The 19175-nt window shown below is 61.4% G+C and overlaps 1 protein-coding gene across 1 annotated transcript in view; it reads left to right on the forward strand.

Moving 5' to 3' along the window:
- Positions 1-2742: 2742 nt before the first annotated feature.
- MNT (MAX network transcriptional repressor) overlaps positions 2743-19175 on the forward strand; it is a 39737-nt gene continuing 23304 nt past the window's right edge. Inside the window, exons 1-2 of the mRNA XM_054166890.1 lie at positions 2743-2909; positions 16540-17116. Coding sequence (XP_054022865.1) covers positions 2837-2909; positions 16540-17116 — 650 coding nt within the window. The 5' untranslated portion in view covers positions 2743-2836. The remainder of the gene's footprint in view (positions 2910-16539; positions 17117-19175) is intronic.

Genomic DNA, 19175 nt, shown 5'->3' on the forward strand with positions numbered 1-19175 from the left:
TCCTTTCAGCTGCCAAAGCCAGGAGCTGGCTCCAGCAGTCAGAGCCCACAGAGCTCAGAGTTTCAGAAGGAACAGCTCTCCTTGGAGATTTAAAGTGTTGCAGGCAGCAGGGAAGTTTTGCCTCCTGATGAAGCAGCTAACCCAGCCCCAGGACTAAACTATTCACACGGCTCTGAAGAGGTTTCCTCTAAAGCTGTGTTCCATCAGCCATGCTGCTACAGACCAGTGGCTGTTGTACTGGCAGCAAGTTCCTCTAATGATTCATTTTTGTTGCCTTGGATTTTGTTTTTTCCTCATCTTGCATACTAAAACCTTGAGAGTTTGCAGCACTTGCAGGAGAGCAGGGCCAGCAGGGCCCCGAGCTGCGCTGCAGAGCTGCAGGCAGCTGCTGTGGCTCTCTGCACGGGCACAAGCTGGGTGCTAAAGAGGCATCACTTGGAAAGCAGCTTTGGTTGCAGAAGGGCAATTCCTCCCTGAAGCTGAGGCCACCCAGAAGGACACTGTGTGGATTGTTGGACTCTGCAAGGTATGAAAGACAAGAGAAGGGAGGCCAGAGGAGGGATCTGGGGGTTTATTTGCACTTAAAACCTGCTCTGCAAAGCTGATGTTTGGCTCCAACTGGTACAACACACCTGATGCACATGGATGCAACATGTACCACTCCTGTAAAATGGATCTGGGGATGGCCAGGTTGCAAAGGGAAGGCTTTAGGAGAAGTCTGATTAAGTTAGCCCTGCAGTAGCTTTCAGTGAGCTCCTCAAGGCCGTGTGTGTTGTGTGGCTCACAGAGCTCCTGCTGAGAGCAGCACCCAGCAGGTCCCTCGATCAGCTGCTCGGGTGGGTGAATCACTTCAGCCAGGCTTTCCCAGCCAGTCCTGCAGTGGCAGAGAGGGGACCACACACCCATTAACCTTGTGAGGTGTTCAGAGGGCTCAGAGATGAGCTCACAGCAGAGCCCTGGAGGAAATGGCCACTTCCATCCACAGAGGAAGGTCTGAGTGAGGCCATCAGCCACATGCTGAGTGAGGAGGAGGAGGCAAAGTCTTGTCTGGTGCGTGCAGGTCATGAGGAATAGGTGCACCTGCAGGAGGCAGCCCCAGGCTCCACAAACCAGGATGGCCCCCAGCTAGTGGCCATTCCTCAGCGCACTTTTTGGTCTGTAAGTTCCCTCATTTATGTAAACCAGAATGAAAATTCTCATGTTTTATTTTTATATATTTTCCTCCCCCACCCCAGTCCCATTCCTTCCATGGGTAGATTGGTTGCTTTGGGCTTTTTTTCCCCAGTCAGTTTCTTTTTCCTTCACTTCAGCATCTTTTCCCAGCCCCAAACCCAATCAGAGGCAGGGAAAATTTCAGTGCAGATAATTAAAGTTTTCGTTTTGCAAGCTGCTGAAAAACAAAAAAGGCCTTACACAGGGAAACGCCTGCCGAGGATCACCGTGGGCAGCACTTCCAGCTCCACTGCGAGGCATTTCCAACCCCCAGGCACTACCCGCGGGGCCCTTCTGTAGATGCTTCTCTAAAGGTCTCCTTTCTCTGCTTTTCCTCCACAGCAAAGGCTTGGCTTTTCCTTTTGGTGCGGCCAAGGGGCAGGGAAGGGGGGCACAAGCCCTTCACTCAGCAGACTTCTTCATGGATACCCACAGAGCGTGTGCCCCCGAACAGCTCAGAGAAGGCTCTGCTAAAGCAGTGCAGAGAACAGAACCTGGGAAAGGATCTGCTGGGGGCGAGACTGCGCCCAGATGCCAGCCTGCTGCTGATCAGAACTTGCGTTTGTGGCACTCGGAGCATTCCAGGCGCAGCGCGGATTCCACACCGGCTGGCCAAGGCCACACGGGTGTGCATTCAGAAAAACAGGTTTATTTTCGTGACATCAGGGTATTCCGGGAAATCCACCCGCTGGAGGAAGGGCATACGGAGGCGCACACCCCTTCAGCCCTGACACGCGTGGACGTGCGTGTTCGCTCTGCGCTGGCACCGGGCACGGCTCTCACCAGCACTCGGAACAAAGTCCCCATCCCGCAGCCCGCGGGGCCGCCGCGGGCGAGGCGGACACTGCCTGCTCGCTGCGGCTCTGCGTGATCCCGCTCCCCGCCGCGCCCGGCCCGGGCTGTGCCGAGCTACCGGCCCCGCTCCTGCAGCGGCGCGCAATGCGGGAACTTACTTTAAAAAGCGAACCGCAGCGCTCCGCCGGTGCCGAGCCCCGGGGAGCCGGGCGCAGGGGCCGCGGCAGGGCCGGGCGCGCTGTGCGGGCGGCGGGCGGGGCGCGGCGGGGGCGGTGCGGCCCCTTTAAGGCGGCTGGCGGCGGCGCGGGGCGCCCATGTGGAGGTGCTGCACGCCGTGTTGTGCTGCGCGCCCATTGGCCAGCGCCGCGCTGACACCTGGTGATGGGCAGCCAGCGCACTGCGGGGGGAGGGCCGCCCGCAAAACCCGGCGGCCGGATCCCGGCGCCGCCGGCCCGGCCAGGCCCCGCCCGCCCCCGCCGCCCTGCCCGCGTCCAACAACCCGCCCCAGGGCGAGCCGCCAGCCGCCGCCACCACGCGCGGCAGCGGAGCCGTCGAGCCGCCCCCGCCTCACGGCGAGCCGAGCCGGCCTCCTCGTCCCGTCCCGCCCCGTCCCGTCCGGGCGGCGCCCGGCAGCTCCGCGCCGCGTCTTGCAGCCGCCCGCCGCGTAGTAGCGGGGCCGCGCCAGCGCCCGCCTGTTGTGTTTCTGTTGCCGCCCGCCATCTTGTCGCCAGCGCTGCTGCCGTCGGGGCGAGCCGCGGGGCGGCGCGGCGCCTGCGGCCGGGCCCGCGCTACCGGGGAGGCGGCAGCGGCGGCGGCCGGGGCCCGCGCCATGAGCATCGAGACGCTGCTGGAGGCGGCGCGGTTCCTGGAGTGGCAGGCACAGCAGCAGCAGACCGCACGTGGTAAGGGGCCGGCCGCGCCGCGCCGGGGCCGCCGCCTGACAGCCCGCCGGCGACCGGCCGAGGCGGCGTGGGCAGGGGGCCTGGGTCGGCGCCGGGCGGGTCGGACCGGGCAGGCACCGCGGGGAGACGCGGCGCTGCCGTTGCGAGGCGCTGCCGCCGGGGCCCGCCCGGGGGCGTTGGCGGCAGGGAAAACCCGCGGCGGGTGGTTGCCGCGGCGCGGGGAAGTGACAGGGCGCTGAAGGAGGGGGGGCGGTGGTTGGAACGGGGGACGAGAGGACAGCGCGACACCGCCTCGGCGGGGACAGCCTGCGGGTGGGGGCGTTCTGAGCGGCCCCCAGCCCCGGTCCCCGGGGCCGCGCCGGGGGGCTCCGGCCGCCCCCGCCCCTCCCGCGGGCGCGCCGCCGCCGCGCGCGCTGCGTGTCCCCGCGCCGCCGGCGGGGCAGGGGCGGGGCCGCGCCGCGTGACGCTGCAGGCGCCGCCCGCCACCACGTGCGCGCGGCCCCGCCCCGCCCTCGCGGCCCGCGCGCGGGGAGCCCCGCCCCGTCCCGTCGGGAGCCCCGGGGAGCCCCGGCCCGGCCGGCGCTGACCTGCGCCGCTCTCCGCTGCGGCCCCGCCGCGGGGCTGCGGCTTCCGTGCCCGCCCCGGGGTTGGGGGAGATCGGCGGGGCCGGGGAAGCCCCGCGGGGATCGCCCCGTTCCGCCGGGCCCTTGCGGCTCTCGCAGCTCCCGCCCTGCTGCGCTGCCCCCGCTCCGCTCCCCGTTGCGGCTGCGTGCCGCCTGCCCTTCTCCGGGCTCCTGCTTCCCTCGGGGGCTGGCTGTCGCAGGACAACGCCGGGGCTCGGCCGTGCGACCGTAGGCGGCTCACGGTTCCTGAAGAACGGCTCCGCTGCCGGTGCCGCGGGGCCGGTGTGATCCGGTTGTTCCGTGCCGTGCCGGCGGCGATGGGGCCGGGCTGCGGCATTCTGCCGGTGACAGCAGCGCGTACCTGCGGCGGGGGCAGCGCTTTGTGTGCGCGCCGGGCCGCGGCCGCCTCGCCATTGTGTCGGTGATGAGTCACGGCGGGGACCGGCGCTGGGAGCGGACGGGCAGCGGCCTTCGGAGCCAGGCGCAGAAAGGGTCTGCAGGGTGCAGCTCCCCTCGTCCCAGCCGGGCCCTGGCGCCGCTGTCCCCGCAGCCCCGCGCAGGGCGGTGGCAGAGCTCCTGCGTTCACCCCCTGAGAGCTTGGGCACCTCCTCAGCCCTGCTCCCTGGCTCTTAGTGCTGCAGCTCTGTGGGCACAGACGGTGCCGGTGCTTGGGGTCCGGCAGAGGTTACACTCGGGGGAAGCGATGTTCAGCAGGGCTGTTCCTCAGATCTGCTGCTGCTAGCCAAGGTCTCAGTCGGCATCTGGCTGTTCCCCGCTCTGGGAGAGGTTTGTAAATGGATGCAACAAGTCAGGCCCTGGCATACCTACAGGTGCCAGCTGTGAGAGGCAGAGGAGAGGCAGAAGCAACCCAGTCCCATCATGTTGGGTAACCTCTGCAGACAGAACTGATGCTTCAGTGGGGCATGGCCAAGGCAATGCACCAGAAAACAACGGGGAGGGGTTCCTAGTTCTAAGGAGCAGCAGGCAGGGAAGTGTGGAGATGCTGCCTGGTTCCAAAGCCTGCTCCAGGAAGGGGCAGCCTGGGTGAGCCTGCACAGCACCCAGCCCAGGGCCTGGCTGGGTGCTCGGAGCCCTGCTGTGGTCCACACCGTTGCTGTGCTGCTGCAGCAGGCGTGTCAGGGCTGAACTGGCTGCTGGAGCAGCAGCTTCAGTGCAGATGTGGCTACTTCAGGGAAATCAGGAGCACCAGGGACAGGAGTGGCATCAGAGGGAGGAGGCCATTGCCTGAACTTGGGGTGACAGGGGGGAGCACAAGCAGAGAAGTGGCAGAGAATGCCTGGGAAAGGCTAAAACATTCTGGATTGGTTTCCTTCCCTTGTCAGTCTCCTCCTCCTCCTCCAAATGTGTTCAGAGAAGCTCCACGACCTGCATTGCACCGTGTGACTCTGGGGGTCCAGTCTGGCCTCAAGATCAACCCAGTCTGGGAACAGCATCAGAAATGTAAAATGAAGCTGGTTCAAGGCTGCTGGGTAGAAAGGTGCTGCAGAGTGCCTGGCCTCAGGTGGGAGAGCAGGATGGGAACCTGCTCTGGGGTGCCTGGAGTCCCTCTGGAGTTTCCTCTCATCCAGATGTTCATCACACTGTCTGAGGAAGGACATGGAGCATAGAAGGGAAAAGTAGGGAGAAAAGAGAGCAGAGAGGCTGTGGGAGGGAAGGGGATCAAGGTGTGGCTGGGCCCTTGGTGGGGATTCCTGGTGCCACGGAGCACTGCAGCACTGCACGTGGAGATGCAGCCTGTGGGACACAGCCACTCACTGCCTGCCTGCAGGCTTTGGGGCCACTGCCCAGCTGGACTGAGGTGGTGGAGGACTGTCTCCTTCCATGGTGTGTGACTGAGGAGAGCCTTCTGAAAGGAGGAGATGAAGAAGGATTCCCTGAATGCAGACACCGGTTGGATCTGCACATTCTCCTTGGACTTGTCAGGAGGTCAGGCCAGCAGCTCCTTGTCACTGCTTTGTGCTTCTTTTTGTGGTTGCTAAGATGCTGGGGTGCAGCTGGAATGATCTCAGGCTTAGGGAGCAGCTCAGGGTAGAGCTGCTGGGAGAGCTCCACAGACTAACCTGAAATGAAATCGCATCCTTTGGGGAGGAAAGCAGTGTCTGCAAAGCTGTGAGATCAACATCCACCCCAGCAGCTGTCCCAGCACCTACCCTCTCCTTCCACACGCTGCTTGGTGCTGTGCATGACACTGGAGCCCCTGAGGCACCAGGAGAAGGGCAGGGGTGCAGGCGTGGGGGTGGCGGTGTCCTTGCTCCCCCGTGGTGCCACGTTTCACTGGGCTGCAGGTGTGGCAGCACTGGAGGTGGGAGCTGTGTCCTGCTGTGTGCATCCAGCTGCTGGCTTCCCTCGGCACACACCTGGTGTCCAGATGCTTTCAAGCCTGCCAGGAGCTGCAGCATGTCCTCCTCGCCCAGCTCAGCTGAGGCCTCTGCCCGGGCAGGTGTGAATGTGGCTTTGCTGCTCCCTCAGCCTCCTCCACCAGTGGAAAATTAAACCATGCAGGCTTTGCCTGCCTTAATTTAGCACCAGAGCAGGGCTTGTTCTGTGCCCACAGCTGTCTGAGGGCCGTTGCTGCTGTGTGGAGCTGGCTGTGATGCTCGTTGGGTCTGCCTGCATGGCTGGGCTGCAGCCACCTTGACCCACCACAGGCTGCCCCAGGCTTTGGTGTGGAGCCATCAGCTCCCACCCAGCGGTGCCACTCCTGTCCCTGGGTGATCAGGCACTGCCTGCAGCGCAGTTCCAAGCTGGGTTTGCAAGGTGTTTGCCCCAAAGCCTGTTGAATGTTGCCATGTGCCACGCCGGAACGGTTCAGAGTCTGAGTCCCTCGGCTTGAGATGCACCCAGAGAGCACCAGCTGGGTGGAGTCTAGCACCCTGGGGTGCCCGTGACTGGGACCCTGCTGGGGGAAGGAGACTGCTGCTGTGGAGTTGTTGAGTTGTGCTGTTTGTTGTTGAGGTGCTGGGAGAATTGGGAAGGACACAGCACAGGGGGCTGGCTCTTAGCTCCTGAGCCACTCACCTGGGAGCAGACGAGCTGCAGCCAAGAGGCAGAGTCGGAGCAGCTCCTCAGACACGCCGAGGAATCCTCACCCTGGTGACACCTCCACAGCATCAACATTTCTGCTGTTTACTGATCTGAAATAGCACTTTCTGGAGGCTCTTCTGCTCGTGTGCTTGTTGCATGTCCCAGTCTGATCCCCTGGGGATGGTTGGTTCTGCTGCCCTCTCTGTGCTGGGCTCCATGGCCTCAGGGGCAGCTTCTCCCAGGTGGCTGCGGCTGCGCCGTGGACATGCAGAGACCTAACGAAAGTGAAACTGCAGCGGTTTGCCTCCTCACCCTCCTCCTGCTCCAGCACCCGGCAGAGCCACTCCACGCCGTCAGAAATGTTATGTAAATGGTGATAGTGGTGGCAGTGGTGTTTGGATCTCGTTATCTGTGTGTGGGGGGAACAAAAGCCCCAACAGGCCCGGGGGAGGCGAGGAGGAGAGTCGATGTTTTGCCTCTCTCCCTTGCAATATCCAGGCCCTGGAATGCAAACAACAGGAGGCACACCCTGGACGTGCACCACGCTGGCCACGTCCTGGAGAGCTCCTGGGGGGCTTGGGAGTCAGGGGTTTGCAGCATTCCTCTGCTCCTCCGGCCACATCTGCTTCACAGCGGTGCTGCTGCTCAGCCTCCCTCTCCATGCAGGGGCTGTGTGCACAGACACAAACCCACAGCCAGGGCCTGTCTCTGCCTCTTGCTTGCAAACTCCAGAGGCCTTTGACACGGGCTGGGGGGTGGCTGATTTCTTTCTGAGTTCAGACTAATCCAGGAATGCTTCATGCTCCAAGCCAACAAACATCTTTATAACTGCAAGGAACTGCTCTGTGCTTTCCTGCAGTGTTCCCCCTGGATACCCATGCAGGACCCCCTGGGTTTGTGCTGCCTGCTTTGCTTGATGCTGCTCACTCAGGTTGGAGGCCTTTCCTTTTGCTGAGCCTTGCCAGCAAGCTTGGGTGGTGACCTGAACAGTAAGTTCAGTCCTGGTCTCTTCCCATCTCATCCAGCTGCCAGTTGTGGCACGCATCTGAAGGGCACAGGTTCGACCACGAGGTGTGAGCTGACCAGAAAGCTCTCCTTTGGCTGCAGGGCTCCCACCTCCTGCTGGTGGGTGAGGAAGAGGAGCAGCTCTCTCTCAGGTGTGGGAGTCAGAGTGGCTGCAGCAGATCAGGCCTGCCACACCTGCTGGTGGCTGCACAGTTCGTCCCCCCTGGTGCTCCCAAGTGACTTAGCTCCTGGTTTGGGAGCAGCACTGTGTCACAGGGCTGGACCTTGGCAGCCTGCCTTCCTCAGCCCCAGTGCTGCCTTCCTGTGCACTGTGGGGCACATCAGGTGAATTTTGTCCATGAAATACTGAACCTCCTGAAACCTGGCAAAGCTGCACAAACATCAGAACAGTGCCTTCTCCTTTGAAGTGGAGGAGAGCTCTGATCCTCTCAGTGGTGCCTTGTGGCACTCAGTCTTTACAGTGCTCAGAACCACCTCCTGTGGCCAGGTCTGTCTCAATTCCATGTCCAGGGTGTGAAATTCTGGTCCCATTCTGTATTCTCTCTCCTTCACACCCCCATCCAGCTTGCCAGCAGTGCTTGGGAAGTCTCCAGACCCACCTCTGGGTCCTTCTGCAGCTCAGAGGACCCCAGGTTTTGCCACTGGAGCACAAAGCACTCACTCCCTGGGGCAGGGTGCTGGCAGGGTCCTGCTGCTGAGGCCACGCTGTGTTTTCAGGTGTGCTGTAGATTGAGCTCTCGTGCAGGAAGCCAGGTGAACAAAGACCAGACCAGGTGTTTCTGCTGAGGACAGCACCTTCAGTGCCTGCAGAGGATGCTGTAGGTGCCAGGCTGTTGCTGGGAGGGTGGGCAGAGCCCTGGGCATGCTGTAACACGTGGCCTGCTCCAGGACCCTGCTCTTGGGGCACCGGCACGTTGGCTCCGTGGCTAGAGGTTGACTTTGGAAGAGCCTTGCTGCGTGGCTGAGGGCAGTGTCTGTGTGGGCTCAGGGGTGCCAGGGATAGCTGCCCTGCTGCAGCCAGTTCAGGTGATGGAGGGAAGCTGCTTATGCAGCACCTGCATTGTGCTTTGATGGGCAGAGGCCCTCGGGTTCTTACCTGCTTCCCTTTCTCAAGGATGGAGGTGGGACTCTGAAGGGTCACCTGCACATTTCCACTTGTTCCTTTGAGAAGAGAGCTGGCAGGTGGGAGCAGCCTGTGCAGACAGCCCCTGGCTCAGCCCTGCAGTGAAGGTGCAGCACAGGGCTCCTGCTCTTGTCACAGGGAGGGAGGAACGTTTCCTGAGCTGGTGCTGAGCAAATGTGCTCACCTGACAGGCTGGTCATGGAGCACAGGCCTGGCTGTGCCATGACTCAGCCTGTGACATGAACTCCTTTCACCTGCCCTTGCTGTGAGGCCCCAGCAGTGTGTGTCTGACTCAGAGAAGTTTGGGGAGGGACTTCAGAGGGTGTCAGGGAGGGACAGGACTGGGGGGGGTGGAGCAAAACTGGAAGTGGGGAGATCCAGATTGGATGTTAGGAAGAAGTTGTTCCCCATGAGGGTGGTGAGAGCCTGGCACAGGCTGCCCAGGGAGGTGGTGGAAGCCTCATCCCTGGAGGTGTTTGCAGCCAGGCTGGAGGTGGCTGTGAGCAACCTGCTGTGGTGTGAGGTGTCCCTGCCCATGGCAGGGGAGCTGGAACTGGCTGAGCCTTGAGGTCCCTTCCAGCCCTGACAGTTCTCTGAGTGCAAGTCTGCAGCATCCTGAGACCTGCTTAGGGGCAGTGGGGGCCTGGGGTGTGGGAGTCTCTGCTGTGGGCACATCAGTGGCTGGGCTGTGTGTTGTGTGGGCAGTGCATGGTTGGTTTGTGATATGCTTGATGAAGTCAGCCCATGGTTATCATTGTTTTCCAACCCAAGTGTATCAACAGTTGCCATGCTGCTGCAGGCTGAGTGTGCCACACTGACCCAGGCCAGAAGGGAGGGAGAGCTTCTTGCTCTGAGCTGCCAGCCAGAAGCTGCTCCATGTGCAAGCAGTGGCTTCTCAGGACACACCACCTTGCCTCCCTGCTCCTTGAGAATGCCACTGCCCCAGGGGAAAGCTCTGAGGCACCATCTCCTCTAGATGATGGAGCAGAGGCAGTGGTCAGTGGTGCCTGCTCCCTCTGCCAGGGGCAGAGCTTCCCTGTGCTTTTTCTGAGCTCCACAGCGAGGTTCTACCTCAGCCCAGCCTGCCAAGCGCTGGTGCCACAGCTCATGGTGTCCTTGGCACCTCAGAGGCACTGGGGTGGTCTGTGTGTGTACACAGGGCTGTCCACAGTGGCTTCCCTTCCATCAGCACTCTTGATCTGTTTTCTTTTGCGTTGCAGCTCTGCTGCATCCTGGCTCTGCCTTTCTTCTGTCCACTACCAGTTAGCTGTAACTACAATGACTCTGGAGCTGGTTCAGGGTTTCAGTTAAGCACTGCCACAGCAAACCAAAGCACTGTGTAAATTAGCCAGAGAGCTTTGAGGAGCTGCTGCTCTGAGGGATGTCTGCCAGGGGTTCAGTTGTGGTCTGTCCTTCTCTGGGGCTTGGGAGAAAGCAGCAGGATTTCTTGAGGGTCTCTCCCACCTCCCTTCCTGCATTCCAGGAGCTGCCATGGTTCTGTTGAGGGGAAATACTCTGCCTTGAAAGCCATCTGTCTCCACACCAAGCCTGTCTGCTGCCTAGGTTTTGTCAGGCAGGAGGAGCATCTCCAGTGACTTCAGGTTTGGATACTGAGGTGGCTTTGGTTTCTAGGAGCTGCAGACAAGGCCATTGTGCTGGACACACTTCTGGTCTGCAAGGGTTGGTGCCAGGGAGGGAGGCTTCATGTGAAGGCTGATTTTCCTGTGCTCTTGCTGATAGGATGTGATGTGTCATCATCCTCTGGCTGAGAAAATGGAGATTCAGGTGGTTTTGGTTGTTAATGGTGAGTGATGACACTGCCTGCAGGTAAGGTGTGAAGAGTGTGAGGGCTGCTGGTGCAGCAGATGGCTCAGCAGAGACAGTGGCAGGTAGGGCAGGTCTCTGAACCCCTGAAACTGAAATCCCACGAGGGCTGAACTCAGCTCTCACTCTGCAGCCTGTCACAAGCTTCTGATGCCTTCTTGTGACACATGTCCGTGTCCTGTGTGAGCAGCAGGCCCTCCAGAGGCACTGCAGTCCCTGAGGATGCAGGGCTTGGGGCCCTGCTCGCAGGAAGGAGGAAGGGATGCTTTGGTGGCAGGCTGGGATCTGGACACAGCACCCAGCTGAGCAGCTGTGGGTGAGCCCTGGGGTGCCTCGCAGCCAGCTCTTCCCCAGGGCTCCCTGCTGAGGGGGTGCAGCACACCTGGCAGCCCCCTGGGCTCTGGGGAGAGGCGCTGGGGCGAAGCGGACACCCAGCAAAGTGGCTTCGGCCAAGCTGGAGAGAGGAGCTGGGCTGCTGCTGTGCCATTGCCAGCTGCAGCCGAGAGGGGGCTCAGGGGGAGGGGTCCCAGGTTCAGAGGGGTCTCAGTCCTCCAGCCTGTTGGCAGGCCCTTGGCAGGCTCCAGTGGCTTTTGCTGGCGCAGCCTCTTGTGTCAGCAGCCTGAGCTCTGAGTCAGAGGTGGCCTGGCTGGGGCTGAGCGCTGCTGGCCTCCAGAACTGCTGACTCGGTTCTTATCTTCCCTCTCCCCACTCTCCCTGCCAGAGCCTGCAGAAACAGAAACCAGCCCTCAGGCTGCAGCCTGCCTGCCCCTCGACACGGCCATCCCCCTCTCCAAGCACACCAGTGGAAAATACCTGCAGGCTTTCCCCAGCCTTTCCTGGGGTGACCCAGGGGTGGCTCCGGGGGTGGCTCCCGGGGTGGCTCCCGGGGTGGCTCCCGGGGTGGCCGCGCTGCCCTCGGACTGGCATGGGTGAAATCCAGGTTCTCTCAGCTGTTCTTGGTGTGCAGGGCAAGCTGCCAGAGGCACTGAGTGATTCAGGGAAGTGCTTCAGAGCGTTCAGAGGATCCCCCCTGCCCTGCAGTGCCGGTGCCTGCCTGCTCACGGGGTTGAGCCCGAGCTGGGGTGGGCCCTGGCGGCGTGCGAGGCGAGGTCTCTGCGGCGCAGGGCACGTCGATGACCTCCCGAGCGCTGATGGTGTCCCTAGCACGCAGCAGGAGCCTTGCAAAGGGCACTGCAGAGCTGGGAGCCCTGCTCCTGCAGCACAGCTCAGGCAGGAGGCTCAGTGACGTGCCCTGGGCACGTGTGGGGCTGCCTGCTCCGCGGCCGCCTCGGCTGGCAGCGCTCACACCTCCGGGCCGCTGGCACGGCCAGGCCAGGCTGAAGCAAGGAGGTAAATTTAAACCTGACAGATGATTAGGTAACAAAGTGAAGAGTGCCTGGCACTGTGTACTCCTGGACCATCAGGGCCCTAAAATAGCACCAGCCCAGCAGCCAGGAGCGCTGGTTCTGTGTCCTCCCGTGGCGAGGGCTGCCGCTCCGTGCCGCTGGGCTTGGCCTCTGTCGCTGGGTGCTGGCATGGCTGGCACGGGAGCTGAGGCCCCTGCCCTTGCCATGTGGCCCTTAGGCAGGTGGGGTGGGGTGTGGGCAGGGTGTGAGGTTCCTTCTCCCCTCGTGCTTGGGTTGTGGTGTGACCCCCTGGGGGGGCTGGTTTGCTGCCTTGGTTTGTTCGGTCCGGGGTCTCTGTGATGGAGGTGTCAGGAGTGCATGGACACTGCCCCCAGCTTGGTGCCCAGCTGAGCCCTGAGCCCAGGAAAATGCCCTTGTGTGGCTTCTACAGAGGGGGCTCCCAGGAGCTCATGTCCTGAGTGCTCTGAATGTGGTAGGATGGGCACAGCTGCACTGCTTACCACTTGTTGTGTCTGTGAAGGACTTCTTTCACAGCACCCCCCCCAGAGCCCTGGGGGGCTCTTGGAAGCATGGCTTCAGCCTGTTTGCAAGGTGGGAGTGCAAAGTGAGCAGGGCACAGCTCATAGCTCAGAGGAGGTGTTTCTGTCCTGAAGCAGTGTGTGTGTGGTAGGGAGAGGTGGCTTAGAGACCTCTCAGGCCCCTCCTGGGCAGGAGGGCTCGCTTGCCAGGTTCCTTTTTGTCTCTGGCCAGGCACAGGGGACAGTGGCTCACTGGTGTCACATTTTGGCTAAAAAAAGGTACAGAAATCCTTGGAATAAACTTCAGCTCAAGGGAGCTCAAGATTTGCAGCACCAAAGGCTTTGTTGGCAGCTTGTCAGCAGCCCCAGGGCTGCACCTGCTTTGCAGAGACATCTCCATAAATATTTGTGATCAGCAGTGCAGGGTTGGACTCTCCCTCCCCTCTGCTCTGGGCTTCCCTGATGAATGAAAATGACTCCCAGGAGTTTCACTGCTGGCTGCTGCTGGGGCACTGAAGAAGCTTTGCCATCAGTGCAGGCCCCAGCTGCAGGTCTCCTGGCCAGGTCCTCCCCTCTGCTGGTGCAGGAGGGCAGAAATTCTTCCCCAGGAGGGTGGTGAGAGCCTGGCACAGGCTGCCCAGGGAGGTGGTGGAAGCCTCCTGCCTGGAGGTGTTTGCAGCCAGGCTGGAGGTGGCTGTGAGCAGCCTGCTGCGGTGTGAGGTGTCCCTGCCCATGGCAGGAACTGGCTGAGCCTTGAGCTCCCTTCCAGCCCTGACAGTGCTGTGATGCTGTGCTGCAGCAGGGGCAGGCTCTGCTGTCCTCACCAGCCCTTGAGCAGGGCCAGGAGCTTCCAGTAACTGACTGCTGGCCTCCTGCTTGGCACCATGCAGCTTTACATCTGGGTGGCACTCCTGTGGTCCTTGCCTGGCACGTGGCCACGGGGGGCTGGCACCAGCTCCGTCCCCTTCCCCCAGAGGCCAGCTGCCTGTGTCACCCCGGGGCTGGCTGCGTGGCCCAGCAGGCAGGTAGGGAGCAGGATTAGTCAGCAGGGCACTGGGGGTTGAATTTCCCTGTGCCTCCTTGCCCCTGGCAGCAAACCAGGCAGCAAAGTGGAGCAGGAGAACTGCAGACAAAGGGCTTTTATTTATTAGCCCTTCATGGTGCTCAGCTGAACCCATCTGAAGCCACTGGGAGCTGAGGTTTATGTAAACACCAGGGGATGCCTGCTGAGGGGTTTTGCCACCCTGCCCCACTTCTTCCTTTAAGGAAATGTTGGTAATTCTGCTTTCTCTAAATACCTGAGGGGGCAGAATTGCTGCATGCAGCCCCTGGGCTCCTCTTTGAGCAGCCTCACGTTTGGGGTCAGGGAGGTCTTGAGCTCCCTCAGCCTCCTGCCTCGGGGCTGCAAGGAGCTGCAGTCAAGTGAGAGCCATGGAATTGTTTGGGTTGGAAGAGACCTCTGAAGGTCATCGAGTCCAACCTTCAACCTAAGACCACAGAACTGTGGATCTGAGTCTCAGGCAGCCATGGGAAAAGTGCTCTCTGGATGTGAAATCCTTCCAGGGGGCTGAGTTTCACAGGGTGCCTTCCCCAGAGCCTGGAGGCGCAGCCCTGGTGCTGGAGCTTGATCTGCTGTCGGTGCTGGGCAGTGCTGGGTGCTCTCACCAGGTGTGCTGGGGCTGTGGCTGCAGCTGAGTGTTGAGCTGCTGAGGTCTGTAAGGTTTGAAGTTCCCCTCCTTGTCCCCCTGGGCAGCAGATGTGGAGCCAGGCTGCCCTCCCTGAAGCTCACACTGCAGGTCTCTGTGGCCACTCCTGGCTGGCCTCCTCCACCCAGGCTCTTGGACACCCTGCAGCAGGCCTGGTGTGGCTCTGGATGGAGCTGTGCAGGCACTGGACCAAAGCTGAAGGTTGGAGGAAATGTGATGTGTGGGAACTGTAGGGACTGATGTGGTCTGTGAGCCAGGGGCAGTCCCAGGGAGCAGAGGTCATTCAGAAGCAGCAGGACCAGCTCTGTTGCCTTGCTTGCTCTGCACCCTCAGAATCCCAGGCTGGGTGAGAAAGCACCCAGGCTTGGTGGGGAGGTACCCTGTGGGTGGTGTGTCCGTGGCTGGGGAGGCCTTTCCCCTCTGTTCCACCCTCGGTGCTCAGTGGAGCTGTGCTGAGCAGAACCTGGCAGTCCCAGGCTGCAGGGCCCACGTTCTGCCAGGTTCCTAAACAACTCCCCCCAGGCTCAGCACTCAGGTCCAGCCCAGGCTGCTGTGGACAGCTTCCTCTGGATTACCTGCTGCTGGCCTCTGTGTGAGACAGGACACCAGGCTCTGCATGTCCCTGGTCCCTCACTCCCTGCACCGAGGCTTTGCTGTCCAAGCACTTGTGTGTGTCCCAGCTCTGAGCATGCCATGGGTGCTCAGCCTCGGAGGCTGTCAGGAGTGGGATCAGTGGCTTTGGAGCTGCTTGCTGGAGGCTGTGAGGTGTCCCTTGGTGCCACTGGCACCTCAGGACCTGGATAAATGAAGTCCTTGTGTGCCATGTTCACACAATTAGAGCTGGAGACCTGGATCATGTTTAATGAGGTTTGTTTTGCTAGCTGGGCCACACAGACTGCATGGGCTCTTGTCTGCTGTTCTGAAAGCAGGGACAGAAACACAGCACAGCCAGGCCAGGAGCCTGAGCACAATGCACAGCAGAGGAGAAGAGCCCTGAGGGTTTGTCCCAGGCTAAAGTCTGTGGACAGTACCAAACCCAGGCTGGTTTAAGCCAAGGAGCCTGCCCAGCCCTGCCTGGGTGGCTGCTCAGCACCAGCTGCACTCCTGTGGCTGCTCTTTGTCCTGGGTCAGTGCTGGGAGGACTGGGAGCAGGGAGCTCAGCAGGTTTCCCTGTCTCCCACACGCAGGCTCTGCTGTAGGAGGTGCTCCTCAAAGGCAGTTTTTTCCTGGGATGCTGTCAGTCTGGGCTGGTCTCCAGGCTTGTGCTGCCTCCCTGGAAGAGAGGGCTGGCATTACCCTGGGGCTGTCAGAGGGCCAGGGCAGCTCCTTGGGGGCATGCTCAGCAGCTCTTTGTGGGGCTCAGGAGAGAAAAGGAAGGGTTGGAGATGCTGTGCTGTGAGTTGGTTCCTGTCCATATGGGCATGAGCAGAGAGGCCTTCGGGAAGGTGCTGGAGGCATCGCTTGGGGTGCTGAGTCCATCCTTGTGGGCTGCTGCACAGGGGCAAGCAGGGACTAATCCTGCACCTACCCTGCATCCCTCTGAGGAGCAGGCACAGGCTCCTGGCCGGGTCCTGCCCCAGCTCTTGAAGGTCAGTGGTCTTAGCTCAGTGACATCTGCCCTTGGCAGAAGGGCCTCGGATTTTCATGGGTTGGGACCTCGGGAGCAGGCAGTGGCTGGGTCAGGCGGTGTCTCCATGCTGGGGTCGGGGGGAGGAGGCTGGTTGGGTGGTGTCTCGATTTTCATCGTGGCCTCCCCGGAGACGCTGGGGCTGCTGCCGACGGTGGAGGAGCCAGGAGCTGCCCCACAGCTGGGGCTGCAGGGCTGCAGGTGGGGGCAGCCCTTGGTGCAGGTGTGGGCAGCCCTTGGTGCAGGTGGGGGCAGCCCTTGGTGCAGGTGGGGGCAGCCCTTGGTGCAGGTGGGGGCAGCCCTTGGTGCAGGTGTGGGCAGCCCTTGGTGCAGGTGGGGGCAGCCCTTGGTGCAGGTGGGGGCAGCCCTTGGTGCAGGTGTGGGCAGCCCTTGGTGCAGGTGGGGGCAGCCCTTGGTGCAGGTGGGGGCAGCCCTTGGTGCGCGTGTGGGCAGCCCTTGGTGCAGGTGGGGGCAGCCCTTGGTGCGCGTGTGGGCAGCCCTTGGTGCAGGTGGGGGCAGCCCTTGGTGCAGGTGTGGGCAGCCCTTGGTGCAGGTGGGGGCAGCCCTTGGTGCAGGTGTGGGCAGCCCCTGCTGCCGTGCAGGGCGCTGAGGGCACGGCGCGGCGGGGACGGGGCACGGCTCTCCGGGGTCCTGCTGCGCTGCCCCTGCCCGGGGCCGGCGCTCAGCCGGCAGCCCGCGGAGGGGAGGTTAGGCAGAGGCCTGGGGAGGGGGAGGGGGGCAGCGCTGCTGACGGCCCCGTTTCTCTTGCAGAGGAGAATGAGAAGCATGAGAAGCTCCGGCTGGAGAGGGAGCAGGAGCAGAAGAAGGCCGGCAAGGCCAGCGCGCCGCGGGCCAACAGCGCCCTCGCCCCCGAGGAGCCCCGCAGCGAGCTGCTGGTGCCCATCTCCCCCCCGGCCCCGGCCCCTCCGCCGCCCCCGCCCCTGGCAGCCCCCATTTCGGTCATTCCCATCCCGGTTGTCACCAGCCCCCCGCAGCAGGCGGCCCAGACGGCCCTGTCGCCGCCGCTGGTGCAGCGCCACCAGCCCCTGGTAAGCACTCCGGGCGTGCCCAAGGAGGTGCCCTCGGTGGCTCCGGTCATCCAGCGGCCCCCGGGCCCCCTGCTGCCCGACGGCAAAGCGGCCACCCCGCCCTCGGGCAGCCCCAAGCAGCTCCAGCACTACGCGGCGCCGGTTCTGGCCATCTCCCAGCACCATGTGGTCCAGCAGCCCATCCAGCCCCAGCCCCACCAGCCCCTGCAGCACGCCGGGGCGCCGCCGCCGCTCGGCGCCCTGAAGCTGGCCCCGGCGGAGGAGGCGAAACCCAACGAGCAGAAGAAGAGGCCCGGAGGGTGAGTGCCGCCTTGGCTGCCGAGAGGGAGCGGACAGGAGCCATGCCGAAAGCTGCAGCCAGCCTGAGCAGCTGCTGCAAAGGGCTGCAGGCAGCCCAGGCCCCCCAGGATCCGTGGCTGTTTGGATGTCTGTTGGGTTTCTTAGCTTGGAAGGTTTTGTTGCTCCTTCCTGTAGGATTCCCTACCAGGATTTCTTGTACCAAGCCAGGACCACGTTAGGAAGCAAGTCCCAGCACTGCCTGCCTGGTCTCAGGTGGCATCTGGTGTTATGTTTGGCAGAAGAGCTCTGCTTGTGCTGCTCAGGGAAAGGCTGCAGCCCTGCTGCTTGCAGGACCTGGCCTGAAAACTGGGCTGTGACCTGGGAGCTTGTATTTCCCAGCCCAGGGATGGCCCTCAGCTGCTGCTGCACTTTTCTCAGTGCTTGAATGCTAAGGGCTTCCAGCTTGTTCAGAACTCCTGCAGCTGGGACTGAAGGCTGTTTAATCTGTCCTCACCCCCCCCACAGGACTTGTGGCTCTGATGGTGCTCCAGGTTAGTGTTTGTCTACCTTGTTCTTAAGGACTTTGGCTGGTGGAGACTCTGTCTTCCCCTTTGGTGGCTGCTTCCAGGCTACTCCTAGTCTGGTGTTATTTCTTGTGGGCTGGGAGAACAAATCATTGCCTTCTTTGCAGCAAGCTGTTATCTGTTTCCCTTGGCCCCCTCAGTCTTCCTTCCTGCAGGATGGATGACCTGGATCTGCTCAGCCTTTTCTCCTGGGCCATGTTGTCCAACCTCCTGCAGCTCCTTGATGGCTCTGCAGTGGTGTTTAAAATGCTGTGGTGATCCTGCTGAGGCTGAGCAGAAAGTCCCTCTGAGTGCCTGGCCTCTGCAGTACAGTAAAGCTAATGCACCCCTGGTTTCAGGGCAGAGGGTCAGGCTCTGGAGATGCTGCTGGCCAGAATGTCAGCTGGAGACCCCTTCTTGCTGCACAGTGCAGCAGTGGCAGTTGTGTCCCACTCCCAGGCTGCTGTGTTGAGACAGAGCCAGCAAAGCTGGATCTAACCAAGTGCCAGCAGAAGAGACAGAGAAGATGCAGCCCTCTCCAGGCTAGTGCCCTGCTCAGGAGACATGTTTTGGCCAGGTCAGAGTCTGGCCTTGCCTGTTGCTCCCTCCTGGATGGAGTCAGTAACTGGAATGCATCAGAAGGTCAGGGCATGGCAGTTCCCTTTTCCTTTCCCCGGGTCCCCTGGTGCTTGCTCTGAGCTGTGATGCAGATCCACCGTCAGCCAGCTGAGAGGAGCACGAGCGTGGGGCTGTGACCTTCCCTGCATCACAGGGGCAGTGTCAGTGGCATCTTGTGGGAGCAGAAAGAAAGAAAAGATGTAGCAGGCAGAAAAAAGGGTTCATGGTGTCCTTGGGGCTGCAGAGATCCCAACATGCAGAGAAGGAATTAGCACAGGTGGTGTAGAGTTTGCAAAGCAGCCTTTGTAAAATGCCAGCCCAGCTCCTCCAGGGTAGGTTTGATCCTCAGCTTGTCTGCAGAAGACTCAAGGAGCCTATTTGTGCTTGAATCAAGGGATGTTTGAAGTCTCCACGTGTCTGCTCAGGTGTTTCACCCACACTCTAGCTGAAAACCTGGGGTGATACCAAATTTGTTTGGCTTTTCCTCAAAGTATCCCTCTGATTCGGAGGGTGGGGGCAGACCAGAGCCCCAAGCCCCCAGGAGCTCACCCTGCTGCTTCCTTAGCAGCAACCAGAGGACTCCTGTGTTACTTCATCCCAGCTCAGTTATTTCAGGCACAGGAAAAATCCAAAGCAGTTGGAAGTCTCTCTGCCAAGCCCTGTACCCTTTGATTCTAACCTGCATCATTCTTGGCCTCCTGAGTGCAGGCCTCAGAAATGGGTCAGAATCTGGGCTGTCTGGCCCTGTACCAGTGCCTGCATTCACGTTTGTCTCTCCCTGTTGTCAGTAGTAGCTGTACACACCCTCTACACCTGCTTGTATCCTGTGTGCAGAGAATGCCTAATGCTTGCCCCAGCTCACATCCATTGTAAACTATGGATTTGTGTCTTGAGAGGC

Source organism: Dryobates pubescens, chromosome 13, assembly GCF_014839835.1.
Source record: "Dryobates pubescens isolate bDryPub1 chromosome 13, bDryPub1.pri, whole genome shotgun sequence".
NCBI classification, from domain to species: Eukaryota; Metazoa; Chordata; class Aves; order Piciformes; family Picidae; genus Dryobates; species Dryobates pubescens.